Here is a 14,123-nt window from a genome sequence, read left to right on the forward strand (position 1 = left end):
ATTTTTTGTTGCTGATGTTTGATCTTTTGCGAGTATTGCACCCGAGGTATTGCACACCTGCTTGGGTATTAGCAGGGGTGTTAGGGGGCAAGTCATGCCCTCTGCAGGCCTCAGTTTCCCAGGGGTGTGTCTGGGATGGCCGTGGTCAGCCTGCACACTCGGTGCCCTGGGCAGGGCCGAGGCCTGGGCAGGCCCTTTTCCCCTTGGCCACCAGGCCGCTCATGTCTTCCAGAGGTGAGTCTGGAGCCGGCAAGACAGAGAACACCAAGAAGGTGATCCAGTACCTGGCAGTGGTGGCCTCGTCTCACAAGGGCAAGAAGGACACCAGCATCACGGTGAGCGGGGGGCTGGGGGGCCCGGGGCGTGGGGCTCGGGGTCCTGTGCGGCCTGGCAGTGGTGCTGACCGGATGGCCCGTGGGCAGCAGTCCTGTGGTGGTGACCATGCGTGTCCACAGACACGGAGACGCAGCTCGGCCCTCGGAGACCCGGCCTCCAGGAGGGAGGCCGTGGGGGCCACTTTGGGGGTGCGAGGGCGTCCTGGAGCAGACCCAGCCCCTGCAGAGCCGCCCGAGGGCTCCCTGAAACCCTGCCCTGCCCCCGCCACCACGTTGGGGTCCTGCTGACCAGAGAACGGGGCCGAAAGGGACCCCAGGCCCTGCCATGCCTCCGGCGGAAGGCGTAGACACAGAACCGCGGCAGGGGCCACGCGTGACCGTGGCGGTGATCCCCCCCACACACACACCTGCCTTTCTCCATCTGGCAGAGGTGGGGTGGTGGCAGGGCAGCCAGGGCGGCTGAGGTTCCCGGAGACCTGCGTGGGGCCGACACAGGGTCAGGATTTTCCTTTCTCAAACCCAGGAAGCAAGGCCAAGCCCGGCCCGGCCAAGTATCTCTGGCCACTTGGTTCCTAGCCAGCGTGTAGGGGGGAGATGGCCTTGGACATGATGCAGCAGGGAAAAGACCCTGCTGGCCGCCTGTTCCTACAGAGTAAAAACCAGGGGTCATCTGTCCCAAGCGTCACCTGTGTTCCAAATAGTTTCTCCCTGACCACAGGTCAGGTGTGGTAGTGCATGCCTGTAATTCCAGCGACTGGGAGGCAGAGGTAGGAGGATCGTGATCCGAGGCCAGCCCCGAGTGAGTCCAAGTGTCAGACCTTATCTGAGAAATAACTAAAGCCGTAAGGAGTTGGGGGGAAATAGCCTAAGGGGTCGAGCACCTGCCTGGCAAGTGTGAGGTCCTGTGTTCAAATCCCAGTACCTCACGCACACATCCACCGTGGCAGTTACAGGAAACCTTCCCCGTGTGTCTGAGAAAGGAGGCCAGGAAGGAAGGCGGGCAGAGAGGCAGGACGCGGTGTGGAGTGGCTGCTGTCAATCTGGGGGTGCCCAGGCCGATGAGGGGCGGGGGAGAGGGGGTGTTTGTGAGCTCAGACCCGGGCGGACGTATGTGACCGAAATAACGCTGACATTTGTTCCTCACCGAATGGTGCGACCACAGCAAGGCCCGTCCTTTGCCTACGTGAGTAACGGCGTGTTCTGTGGCGTGACGGGCGGCACGGCGTGGAGTTAGACCTGCATGCTTCGCTGCACCCGTGGGTGCCCCTGACCGTACAGATCCCACAGCCCCACCCAGCCCAGGGCGCCACGTGGGGGTCCACCCGCCACCCATGGACCCCCCCCCCCGCTCCCATTTAGGATCCCCAGTTCAGAGTGGACCCCGAACTCCTTCCCCCCGAGCGCACCCCTGCTCCCCAGGCGCAGGGCCCTGACGCTGTTCCTCCCGTGTCTGGTTGACAGCCTGGCAGGTGGTTTTGTGTCGTATAGGCGCGCTAGGCCCCGCCTCCCCGGCTTGATTGACAGCATGGCTCCGCCCACCCCCTGCACGTGTGTTCCTGTGCATGCGTGTGCAGTGCTGTCCGTGCGTGTCCTCTGCATGCCGATGCTTGGCCCGGGGCTCCAGGGTCTGGCGATGCCCTGGCTTGGGTGGCTTCGTGAGGCCCCCAGGCCCCTGGCCGGGCCAGGCCGGGCCCTGCGGTCTAACGCAGAAGCTTGGGGGGGCCGGGCGTCTCGGGTGGACGCTGGGCCAGAGGAGCCACCGTGTGGCTGAGCCACTGCTGCGGGCCACGGTCTCATCTGTGATATGAGGTCTCCATGGGTGACCCCCCCTCCCCGGAGGGCCTCCTCACCCTCCCTGGTTCCAGATCGGAGGATTGGGGTGTGGGGAGGGAAGCATTGGAACCCCAAGTTTGTCTGGACGGAGACAGCGACTAGTCCGTGGCCCGTCCTGGGTGGTTCCGGGTGGGGTGTGGTTTCCATGGAGACAAGGCCTGGGTTCCATCTGGCTGTGGAATCCCCCCCTCATCCCCCCCCCCAGAAGACGCAGAAATCAGTGGTCACTTCCGGTCCCGGGCCGGGGTCTGCCTGCTGCTGCTGCTTCTCCATGTCCGCCACCCCTCCTCCAATTCTGGGGCGCTGCCTGGGCTGTCAGGGAGAAGGAGGAGAGCCCCTAGAGTCCATCCTGTCCCAGAACGCAGCCGGGGGGCCGCCCGCTGGGGCCTGCGGGCCCGGGGACGGGCAGGGCGGCTTGGCGGTCTTTGGCATGACTTTCCTGCCCTGGCAGCTCACGTGCCCCGCCGTGGGCCCGGGCTCCTCTAACCCGCTTGAAGAGCTGCTTCGTGCCGCAGGGCCCCCCCCAAATCATCCCTGCCGGGGCTCCCCATCTTCCACAGGAGGCCTGGGGCCTGAGGTGTTGAGGGAGACTCGGGCTCCAGCGGGCCCGGCCGCCGTGTGCGCACTGCGCAGCTGCAGGGCCCTGGTCTCAAACTGGCGCGTGCGCGCGTGTGTGCGTGCGTGCGTGGTGGTCCAGGGCTCAGGACACCTGGACGCTGCCACCCGGGTCGACGAGAGGGTGGCGGCGGGAGCGCGCCTGCGCCCCAGGGCCCGGGGTCAGCCCCTCCCACCGTGCTTGGCCTTGTAGGGGGAGCTGGAGAAGCAGCTGCTGCAGGCCAACCCCATCCTGGAGGCGTTCGGCAACGCCAAAACCGTCAAGAACGACAACTCCTCCCGATTCGTAAGTAGCCAGCCGTGTTTGGTCATCACCCCCCACCCCTCTGCAGCTGTCACGATGGGGGGGGGTCCCTCTTGGGGAACTTGAACTCTGGGCCTGGGCGCTGTCCCTCAGCTCTTCAGCTCAAGGTGGGCGCTCTACCGCTTGAGCCACAGCGCCACTTCCAGTTTTCTAGTGGTTTATTGGAGATAGGAGTCTCACAGACTTCCCTGCCCAGGCTGGCTTTGAACCGCGATCCTCAGATCTCAGCCTCCTGAGTCACTAGGATGACAGGCGTGAGCCACCACTTGGGCGCAAGGACATTGCAGGAGCTGAAGGTCATGGACCCGCTCTAGGGGGGCACAGGGTCCCCGGCCTCTAACTAGCTCTTTGCAGAGAACTGGTGGGGGGGGGCTCTGAGCATTTGCACGAGTCCCCACCCCCCCACTGCACCCCCTGGGGCCCCTACATCCTCCCCCATCCCTGCTGGGGACCTGTAGCTGGGGATGAAGCCCCAGCTGCCTGAACACGGCTTCCTCCCGCAGGGCAAATTCATCCGCATCAACTTCGACGTCACCGGCTACATCGTGGGCGCCAACATCGAGACCTGTATCCCTCAGCCGGCCGCCCGCGTGGGGCCGTGCCCCCGGCTGGGGCCACGCAGTGCCGCAGGGGCAGACGTCTCTCCCTGACGTCTAAAGCTGGCCCGGGGTGGACGGTAGACAGGAGGCCATGGCGCCCGCCTCAGAAGCCACCGTAGGCCTCATCCTGGGGGCACATGGCTCCTGTCTCCTGCTGGTTTTGGGGGGCATCCAGGAGGGGTACCCTTGGCCCTGTGTCCTCAGGAACCTTGGGCAGAGGACAAGAAGTGGGTGGTACGTGGGGGTCAAAGGCCAAGCCTCTCCCCTGCCCCCCCCCCCAATGTTTGATGATGTCTGTGGGCCGGATGCAGAAGCGATGGTTCTAGAATCCTTAACGCTTGCACCCCAGACCTGCTGGAGAAGTCGCGCGCCATCCGCCAGGCCCGGGACGAGAGGACCTTCCACATCTTCTACTACATGATCGCGGGGGCCAAGGACAAGATGAAGAGTGAGTGGCGGGGTGGGGGGTGCACCTCCGTGACCCTGAGCCGTGGGTAGACCCACGAGGTCACAGCCTGACTTCTAGGGGCCTGGGGCTGAGCAGCTTGGGGCACGGCGGAGTAAGGAGGCGCGTGCGCGGGGCCTGTGAGTGACTGGGAACGGGACTTTGTAAGACCAGGTCAAGAAGCGCTTCCTCCCTCCTCCCTCTGCCACCCCTCCCCCACCTCCTCCCTCCCTCCCCAGCCCTCCTCCCTTCCCTCCTCCCCAGCCCTCCTCCCTTCCCTCCTCCTTTCCCTCCTCCCCCGCCTCCTTTCTCCCCAGCCCTCCTCCCTTCCGTTTCTCCCTCTCCCTCCCTCCTTTATTCCTCCTCCCTGTGTATACCTGTGAGCTATGTTCTAGAATGTGCGAGGAGGGTGTTTGGTGCACACAGCCAGGGGGCCGTGGTTGTGGTTTTCACCGCCGCGCTGAAGTGGGTGGTAAAATCCTGGCAGTGTAGGCAAAGGTCGGCGTCGGGAGGGGAACGGGATGCAGAATGCCGTTCCAGCCGAGCGCCGGCCGCTCACGCCTGTAGTCCTGGCTACTTAGTCCTACTTTTAGTCCCAATGAGCCACTAAACAAGCTGGCCATGGGGGCTGGGAAGGTGGCTCAGTGGTAGAGCGCTAGCCTTGAGCTGAAGAGCTGAGGGACAGTGCACAGGCCCAGAGTTCAGGCCCCATGACCGACAAAAAAATAGCTGGCTGGGGCTGGGAAGGTGGCTCAGTGGTAGAGCGCTTGCCTTGCATGCATGAGACCCTGGGTTCGATTCCTCAGCACCACATAAGCAAAAAGAAAAAAGCCAGAAGTGGCGCTGTGGCTCAAGTGGTAGAGCGCTAGCCTTGAGCTGAAGAGCTGAGGGACAGCATTCAGACCCCACGACAGGACCCCCCAAAAAAATAGCTGGCCATGGAGCTGTGGCTCAAGGGGTAGAGCACCAGCCTTGGGTGAGGAAAGCCGGGGCCAGCGAGCGCCCTGGAAGCCTGCGTGGTTTTGTTAAGGGACACATCGTGAGCGGCTGGGCTTAAGACAGCGAGGCTGCAGGCAGCTTTTTTTCAGGGGGCCAGTTCATGGGGAATGCGAGAATAAACGCACCCCTGCTTCTGGGTGGACCCGACCTTGTGCTGGGGCTCGGGGCTCAGCCGGGGAGCCGGGCGCTGGTGGCGGCAGGGCCCAGCCCGCACTGCACATCAACTGCCGGCGACCCTGCATGCCGCAGCAGAGGACGGTTCAAAACCAGCCAGAGGCCGGGCGCCGGCGGCATCCTAGCTACTCAGGAGGCTGAGATCTGAGGATCGCGGTTCAAAGCCAGCCCAGGCAGGAAAGTCTGTGAGACTTTTTTTTTTTAATCTTTTTTTTTTTGGTTGGTCGTGGGGCCTGAACTCTGGGCCTGGGCGCTGTCCTTCAGCTCTTCAGCTCAAGGCTAGCGCTCTACCACTTGAGCCACAGCGCCACTTCTGGCTTTTTCTGCTTATGTGGTGCTGAGGAATTGAACCCAGGGCCTCCTGCATGCAAGGCAAGCGCTCTACCACTGAGCCACCTTCCCAGCCCCCGTGAGACTCTTGTCTCCAATAAACCACTCAGAAAACCGGAAGTGGTGCTGTGGCTCAAGTGGTAGAGCGCTCGCCTTGAGCTGAAGAGCTCAGCGGCAGCGCCCAGAGTTCAAGACCCATGACCGATCAAAAAAACAAACAGCCAGACCCTGGGATGGGACCGAGGTGACAGTGACCTGGGCCCCCAGCCCCGCCTGAGGGAGCCATGTGCTGACCCCCCCACCCCCCCCAGATGACCTGCTGCTGGAGGGCTTCAGCAACTACACGTTCCTCTCCAACGGCTTCGTGCCCATCCCCGCCGCCCAGGACGACGAGATGTTCCAGGAGACCCTGGAGGCCATGTCCATCATGGGCTTCAGCGAGGAGGAGCAGCTGGGTGAGCGCACCCCCCATGCTCGCCCCCCCCCTCCCCGCGCGTGCTCGGCCCCTGCGCGTGCTCGCATGGAGTGGGAGAAACGTGGGCCCCGTGGAAATGCTTAGCAGATATTTAAACTGGAGAAGTCGGCCGGGCGCCTTGGCTCTTGCCTGTCATTCCAGCACTTGGCAGGAGGGTCGAGAGTTCAAGGCTAGCCTGGGCTAAATAGGCCCTCACTCAGAAATAACCAAAAACACCATAGTAAGGAAGCCAGGGGGCACAGCAAGGGTTAAGTGCTGTTCCACTGTCGGCATCCAACAGCACTGCAAGGAGACCCTCGGTAGCTGCCGTTTGCATGCGAGGCGACAAAGGCACAGAGCAGTCAGGCAGGCACCCCGGGACACACAGCCAGTTGTTGGTAGAGCAGGGACTTGGTCTCAGGCCTCTGGGAGGCCCACGCCCCTGACTTTGCCCGTGGGAAGACAGGTTCTGCTCTTTAAAATCCTTGAATCGTGTCTGTCAGGGCCCAAGTGGGAATCGAGCTTAGACACAGCCTGGTTCTAAACGTGGGGGCCGCGGGGTGCCCGTTGTGGTCATGCAGTTTTGCCCCGGTCGCAGGCAGATGGCCCAGGAGGATATGGAACTGCATGGGTGTCATGGTGTGTCAATAAAACTTTATTTGTAACGGCAGCTAGTGGGCTGTGCTCGGTGGGCAGGCTAGGGCTTGCTTTTCCCTGGCAGCATAGTACTCCGCGTAACACAAGGTCATCAGCAACTACCAGAAAACACTGAGTGTCCCTCGCCGGTGCTCGCCCAGAGGATTTACACCTCCCGTTCCAGGCAGCTCTGCTTGATGCGGCATCTTTCCTTCTCTCCTCAGCCATATTGAAGGTGGTGTCCTCTGTCCTGCAGCTGGGCAACATCGTCTTCAAGAAGGAGAGAAATACCGACCAGGCGTCCATGCCTGACAACACAGGTGGGTGGAGCCAGGGGCTTTGGGGACAGGGACGTGGGGGGGGGGGCTGGTCCAGCTGGGGTCCGTGGCAAGCAGAGAGCTTGCACACATACGCACATGCGCACACGCTGCTGGCCCCATATACAGTCCTGGGCCAGCGGCAGCATTGGGCTGCCCAGAACCCGTGTCCTGGGGATGAATGAAGGGGCAGGGCTGCGTTTCTGGGAGGAGGTAGCGGGCACGGGGGCTTGGTCAGCGGCCGGACACTGTCCTTACTGCCGCTGACCTCTTGCTCTCTTTGCAAACTTTTCCCAGTGAAGTTTTGAATCGATGTTTTGCTTTTGTATGTGTGCACGCATGCGCGTGCCAATTCTGGGGCTTGAACTCAGGGCCTGGGCACTGTCCCTGAGCTGTGCTCCAGGCTGGTGCTCTACCACTCTGAGCCACAGCTCCACTTCTGGCCTCTTTGGTAATAAATTGGAGATCAGAGTCTCACAGACTTTCCTGCCTGGGCTGGCCTTGAACTGCCATCCTCAGATCTCAGCCTCCTGCATGGCTAGGATGACGGGCGGGAGCTACTGGTGCCTGGCCTTTAAAACAAACAAAAAAGTGTTCTCAATTTATTCAAGATTCACATTTAACTGGACTTGGATTTTTGTCACCCTAAATGTGAGCGTGCTACCTGTGAATAAACAGGCAGGGTTTGGGGTTTGGGGATGGGTTGGCTGCTTTCAGCCACACCCCCAAACCCCCCTTCCACCTGGGAGAGGCCCTGCTTTGTATTTTGAGGCTTGAACAGCTGCCCTTCCCCCAGGCTCACCCCACCTCAGCCTTTCTTGCATATTAACTCCACATGCTGCCAGAGACCTTCTGGAAAGAGAAATATAAGCCAGGCGCCGGTGGCTCACGCCTGTCATCCTAGCTACTCAGGAGGCTGAGCTCTAAGGATTGCGGTTCGAAGCCAACCCACTCAGGAAGAGTCTGTGAGACTCTTATCTCCAATGACCCACCAGAAAACCAGAAGTGGTGCTGTGGCTCAAAGTGGACAGAGCCCAGGCCCTGAGTTCAAGCCCACGACCACCCCCCGTGACCCTCCCCTCCCCCCCAAAAGATGCCATGTAATGGATGAAGGAAATCTGTTTACTGTCTCCCTGTGCTGAACAGACTGTAATGAAGCACTCATTTCTATGCTGAGGTCACAGGGCGTGTGTGTGTGTGTGTGTGTGTGTGTGTGTGTGTGTGTGTGTGTGTGTGTGTGTGTGTGTGTGTGTGTGTGTGTGTGTGTGTGTGTGTGTGTGTGTGTGTGTGTGTGTGTGTGTGTGTGTGTGTGCGTGTGTGTGCGTGTGTGTGCGTGTGTGACTGAGGTTTGAAGTCAGAGGCTTGTGTCTGGCAGGCAGGTGCTCCGCCCCGAGCCACGCCCCCCAGCCATTCGCTTTCCTCATTTTTGGGAATAGTGTCTGGCTTTCCGCCCGTGCCCGCCTGTGCACGCCGCACCCGCCCAGCGAGGGTGACGCGGCCACGCCACTGTGGTTGAGATGGGGGTCTCACCAGCGTGTTGCCTGGGCTAGCACAGAACCTGATCCCCCCGGACCCCCCTCCCGAGTAGCTGGGGTGGCAGGGGTGCGCCACGGGGCCCGGGGAGCAAGTTCCTCCCTGCAAAGGTGTGCGTGGCGCTGTGAACTGCCCAACGCACACGCTCCGGAGCTGGCGCTTGTGGCTGCGCTTTCTTTCTTGGTCTTGGGCGGTTAGTAAGGCCGTGCAGGAGAACACCCTGCTGCCCTCACCCCCGGGGGGCTGTGGGGCTCTTGGGTCCTGCTCCCCCTGGGCTGCTGGCACGTACAGAGTGCAGAGACACTCTGGGGGGAGCTTGTCCTTCACCAGCTGGTGCTGCTGCCATCTCTCCATCAGCGTGACAGCAGCAGTGTCCCCAGACAGGGGCCTCCGTCCCCCTCCCCCCTGGGGACAGTCAGCACCAGGCAGGACAGATGGGAAGGGGGAGGGACCCTAAGCCCCCTCGGGAATCCCCCAGCACTGACTCTTAGCACCAGGAAGGGGGACCATACAGCCGGCCACAGAGCTCTGCTTCTGCGAGAGCAGACCCGCACGCACCGACCGTGGACGGCCGCGGGGGGGGGGGGGGCGCTCCCCCCTGACGCTCACAGAGCTCTCGCGCTCTCATCCAGCTGCACAGAAAGTTTGCCACCTCGCCGGGATTAATGTGACCGACTTCACCAGAGCCATCCTGACCCCACGCATCAAAGTTGGACGGGATGTGGTGCAGAAAGCTCAGACGAAAGAACAGGTATAACCAGCACTGGTTCGTCTAATCACCTTCCTTTCTGTCTACTCACTGGACTCATCCATCTACTACCCATCCATCTGCCCATCCATCCATCCATCCACCTACCCACCCATCCTTCCATCCATCCAACCATCTGCCTACCCATCCATCCACCTACCCACCCACCCATCCATCCATCCATCCATCCACTTATCCACCTCCAGCTCACTCATCCATCTGCCTTTCCGTCCATCCACCTCCCTTATTCATCCATCTAAATCTATCCACTCATTCATCTACCATCCATCCATATCCATTATCCATCCATCCACCTAGCCCACTCATCCATCCTTCCATCTACTCATCCATTCACCCACCATCCATCATCCATCAACTTATCCAGCCCAACTCATCCATCACCCATCCATCATCCATCTAAATCCATCCATATCCATCATCCATCCATCCATCCACCTACCCACTCATCCATCCATATCCATCCACCCATCCTTCTATCCATCGTTCACCATCCATCCATCCATCATCTATCCATTCATCCACTCACCATCCATCCATCTATCCATCCATCGTCCATCTATTCATCCATCATCTGTCCATCCATTCATCCTTCCATCCTCCACACATCTCTCCATTATCCATCCATCCATTCATCCACCTCCGTATCCCTCATCCACCCGACAGTAGACTATTCAGAGTCCCATGTCAGATTCTGAGGATTTGGTGGTAAATGAGAACGGCCGCGTCGCTTACTCATGACCTCCGACCTCCTAACTGAAGGCAGGAGCCTTGCTGTGGAAATGCTCGGGTGTCTCTGCGTGTCCCCGGAAGGTCTCCCACTCTTCCCACAGGCTTCCTGCCGACTGTGTCGCGGCCCCTTCCTTCTCCTCCTTTAAAGGGCTGATTAAAGGCAGTGGGGGAATCACAAGTCTGCGCCCCCAGCCCTGGTGTTGGGAAAGTGCAGGCCTCGGGTGATAGCGTGTCCCCGGCGCCCCCTGCAGGCCGACTTCGCCATCGAGGCCTTGGCCAAGGCCACCTACGAGCGGCTTTTCCGCTGGATACTCACCCGCGTGAACAAAGCCCTGGACAAGACCCATCGGCAGGGGGCGTCCTTCCTGGGGATCCTGGACATTGCTGGCTTTGAGATCTTCGAGGTACAGTGTGGTGGGACTGTGGCAGCCGTGCCTCAGTCCCCGGGGGCCGCGACTTTCCCGTGAAGAAATGATTATCCTGGAGGAGATATAGCTATTTAGTGAAGACAGAAGCTTGGAGAACATACGAGACAGAAAGCCAAGGGGGATGTGCTGGTTTGTGCAGTGGAGGCGCCAGGAGTACAGCTGCATCCGCTGGGCAGGGCCTGCCTGCCTGCCATACTGGCTTCCATTCTCCAGCAGGTCCCTCCTCATGGTGGCAAGATGGCTGCCACAGCTCCACGCAATCTTCTCTCAGCAACTAGAGCAGAGAGGAAGACATCCCATTTCCAATTTCTGAGTTCCACCCAGAATCTTGGAGTCCGGCCGATACGGACCCCACGTGAACCTGAGCTGAGCCCCATGATTACCCTCCAGCCAGGCATTATTTTCAGACCCAGTGAAGGATTTCACATGGTGTGGACATCGTTGCTGGAGGCAGTTCAGAGGAAGGGGGAAGGGGGGAGGGAGAGGAAGGGAGGGAGAGATAGTGAGAGAGAGAGAGGTATCTTTAAGGTTTAAAGATACACAGGAGACATCTGCTACAGACAGTCTGGGCCTGAGCCTCAGTTTCCCCAGCTGTAAGGTGATGAGTCCACGCCTCTGTGGCGGCCGTAGATGAATGTCGCAGGGAGGAGTGATAAGCCGCCTCAAACCCAGATGTAGGAGGGCCACACGGCACAGGTTGCCGCCTCTGCTAACCCCAGGGTCTCCCTGGGTGCTGGGTGGCAGGGACAAGGTCTCTCTTCAGGGAAGACCTGGGAGGGAGGGGGCGGGGGCGGGGCGCCGCCCTCTGACGTCACCGCCCCTCCCCCACGCGCAGGTGAACTCCTTCGAGCAGCTGTGCATCAACTACACCAACGAGAAGCTGCAGCAGCTGTTCAACCACACCATGTTCATCCTGGAGCAGGAGGAGTACCAGCGCGAGGGCATCGAGTGGAACTTCATCGACTTCGGCCTGGACCTGCAGCCCTGCATCGAGCTCATCGAGCGCCCGGTGAGGCCCCGCCCGCTCCCCTAGGCCTCAGGCCATGCCTTGCTCTGGAGCATGCTAGCAGAGTTGCTCTGTAAAAGCCCCGGGAGGTAAGGCTGCTCTGTGAGACCCGGACAGCAGGGGGCGATAGAGGACATGGCTTTTACCCTGCTGGCCTCCCATTGGCCGGGGGGTAATTGGAGGCTGGATTGGGAGGAGGAGGCAGAAATCCATCCTGAGAGCTAGGCGCCTATAGACATGGAGCCGGGGTGGGAGGGGGGGCCTTGCTCTCCCTGGCGAGCTGGGGCGACCCCACATCTAACTGGCCCCGCCCACCTCGGTGTCCGTCCTCAGAACAACCCTCCCGGCGTGCTGGCCCTGCTGGATGAGGAGTGCTGGTTCCCCAAAGCCACAGACAAGTCCTTCGTGGAGAAGCTGTGTTCCGAGCAGGGCAACCACCCCAAGTTCCAGAAGCCCAAACAACTCAAGGACAAGACGGAATTCTCCATCATCCACTACGCGGGGAAGGTGTGAGGGCGGGGCTGGGGCTCGCTCCCTCCTGGGGTGAGGGGGCCCAGGCAGACCCCACACAGCCCCCCCTAGCCATGTAGCAAATCAGATCCCAACCCTATCCCAAATATGGCCTCCACGCGTGTAACTTCTCTTTAGGTCTTATCGTGGCTGCCAGACTGGCGGACCAGCCCTGGGGTTTAACAAACATCCGGGGTTAGGGATGTGGCTCAGTGGTAGAGTGCTCGCCTAGCATGCATGAAGCCCTGGGTTTGATTCCTCAGCACACAAACACAGAAAAAGCCGGAAGTGGTGCTGTGGCTCAAGTGGTTGAGTGCTAGCCTTGAGCAAAAGTTCAGGGACAGTGCTCAGGCCCTGAGTTCGAGCACCAGGACTGGCCAAAACCCCCAAAACTCTGCCATTGCCAGCAGGCTCCAGCGAGGGGGGCCTGTGGGAGACGCAGCCCCGTTGCTGTCCTCACTCACCCTCATTGTCACGTCGTGGCTGCCCGTGTGCAAACCTTGGCTTAGGGCTCCTAGGTAGGCCTAGCCATTGCCATAACAACCAGCATCCCATAATCCAGCCCCCTTCCTGAGCTGTATTTGCTGCTGCCCTACTGTGTGCAGGGCCAGTCTTTCTTGGTGTATGGATCGGCCCAACATGGCAGCCATGATGTCACTTGCTGGGCCAGCTCAGAAGCCCTGGGAGGGAGATGGGTGGACTCGGGCTGCGTTCGCCTCACCAGTGCGCTGCTCCTCGGCAGGTGGACTACAACGCGAGCGCCTGGCTGACGAAGAACATGGACCCCCTGAACGACAACGTGACCTCCCTGCTCAACGCCTCCTCGGACAAGTTTGTGGCCGACCTGTGGAAGGACGGTGAGTCCGCAGGCGGTGGAGATCTGGAGATGGTGCGTCAGAGCAGCCTGGGGCCGGCAGCTCTGTGAGACTCTCACCTCGCTCCAGGCCTGGGCGGCAGGAGCGGGATTCACTCCTGGGCCCTGATGATGCGAACAGGGGAGATGCGTCCTTCCCGAGGCTCGGGCGATCTCGGGCTACCTTCAAGATGAGGCTGCTCGTGGCCATCCCCTCCCTCCCGCCCGCCCCGCCTTGTCCCCTGCTGGCATTGGTCAGCAGAAGAGAGCAGAGGGGAGGCAGGCGACTTGGGGGTCCCCTGGAGGCTGTGTCCTCGCCCACCACCCTCCTATCTGGTCCTCTGGCCGGGGGCAGGGGTGCAGGTCCCCGGTCAGGGCAGAGACCGGAGGCGAGCACCACCTCTCCCCCGTGCCCACAGTGGACCGCATCGTGGGCCTGGACCAGATGGCCAAGATGACCGAGAGCTCCCTGCCCAGCGCCTCCAAGACCAAGAAGGGCATGTTCCGCACGGTGGGCCAGCTGTACAAGGAGCAGCTGGGCAAGCTGATGACCACGCTGCGCAACACCACGCCCAACTTCGTGCGCTGCATCATCCCCAACCACGAGAAGCGGGTGAGCCCCACGCGGCCACCAGGGGGCGCCCTTGGGGGAGGGAGCTGGGAGGTATAGAGGCCCAGCAGGGGAGGGGGGCCTGCCCCAGCCCACTCCAAGAGCCTCAGCTGCCGTGGGTGGAAAGATGCCCGGATGTGGGGTCCTCCTTTTTTCCTCGCGTCCTGTCAGTGCTTACGGGGCAGCTCCTGGAGCGGCAGGGCTGGGCCACAGTGTGGAAGGGGGAAGGGAGGGGGGAATGCTGGGCACAGATACGGCGTGAGGCAGGGATCGCGTTGCTGAGAGCGAGTGGGCAGGCAGGGTGGCAGGAGGCCACCATGGCCGTCCAGGTGGGGGAGGAGGGCGGCCATGGAAAGAGGGGGACTCTGGTGATGATGACCATGGAGGGGGAGAGTGGGGGACAGGTGGAAGGGAAGGGCTGTAGAATGGATGATGGCAGGTAGGGAAGGCGGAGAGAGCAAAGCAGCAGCCCTGGGTGGTATCCAGGGGATGCTAATGTACCAAGTCTGTAGACAGCAAAGGACAAATAGCGCCAAAGAAAGCCAGGCGTGGTAGCCCAGACCTGTAATCACAGGACTTGGGAGGCTGGAGCAGGAGGATCGAAAGTCGGAGGCCAGCCTGGACTACGCAGTGAGACTTTGTCT

The 14,123-nt window shown here is 61.1% G+C and overlaps 1 protein-coding gene across 4 annotated transcripts in view; it reads left to right on the plus strand.

Moving 5' to 3' along the window:
• LOC138825603 (myosin-11) overlaps positions 1 to 14,123 on the plus strand; it is a 56,529-nt gene that overhangs the window by 23,138 nt on the left and 19,268 nt on the right. For 2 of the 4 annotated variants that reach the window (XM_070020280.1, XM_070020282.1), the window contains exons 5-17: positions 233 to 335; positions 1,498 to 1,518; positions 2,977 to 3,069; positions 3,591 to 3,654; positions 4,036 to 4,134; positions 5,946 to 6,089; positions 6,949 to 7,044; positions 9,207 to 9,325; positions 10,324 to 10,476; positions 11,336 to 11,509; positions 11,840 to 12,013; positions 12,759 to 12,873; positions 13,289 to 13,482. In XM_070020280.1, the coding sequence (XP_069876381.1) occupies positions 233 to 335; positions 1,498 to 1,518; positions 2,977 to 3,069; positions 3,591 to 3,654; positions 4,036 to 4,134; positions 5,946 to 6,089; positions 6,949 to 7,044; positions 9,207 to 9,325; positions 10,324 to 10,476; positions 11,336 to 11,509; positions 11,840 to 12,013; positions 12,759 to 12,873; positions 13,289 to 13,482 (1,549 nt within the window). The remainder of the gene's footprint in view (positions 1 to 232; positions 336 to 1,497; positions 1,519 to 2,976; positions 3,070 to 3,590; positions 3,655 to 4,035; positions 4,135 to 5,945; positions 6,090 to 6,948; positions 7,045 to 9,206; positions 9,326 to 10,323; positions 10,477 to 11,335; positions 11,510 to 11,839; positions 12,014 to 12,758; positions 12,874 to 13,288; positions 13,483 to 14,123) is intronic. The other 2 variants (XM_070020281.1, XM_070020283.1) reach the window with 1 other exon arrangement.

This window comes from Dipodomys merriami, unplaced genomic scaffold, assembly GCF_024711535.1.
Source record: "Dipodomys merriami isolate MVZ:Mamm:240054 unplaced genomic scaffold, mDipMer1.0.p SCAF_138, whole genome shotgun sequence".
NCBI lineage: Eukaryota > Metazoa > Chordata > Mammalia > Rodentia > Heteromyidae > Dipodomys > Dipodomys merriami.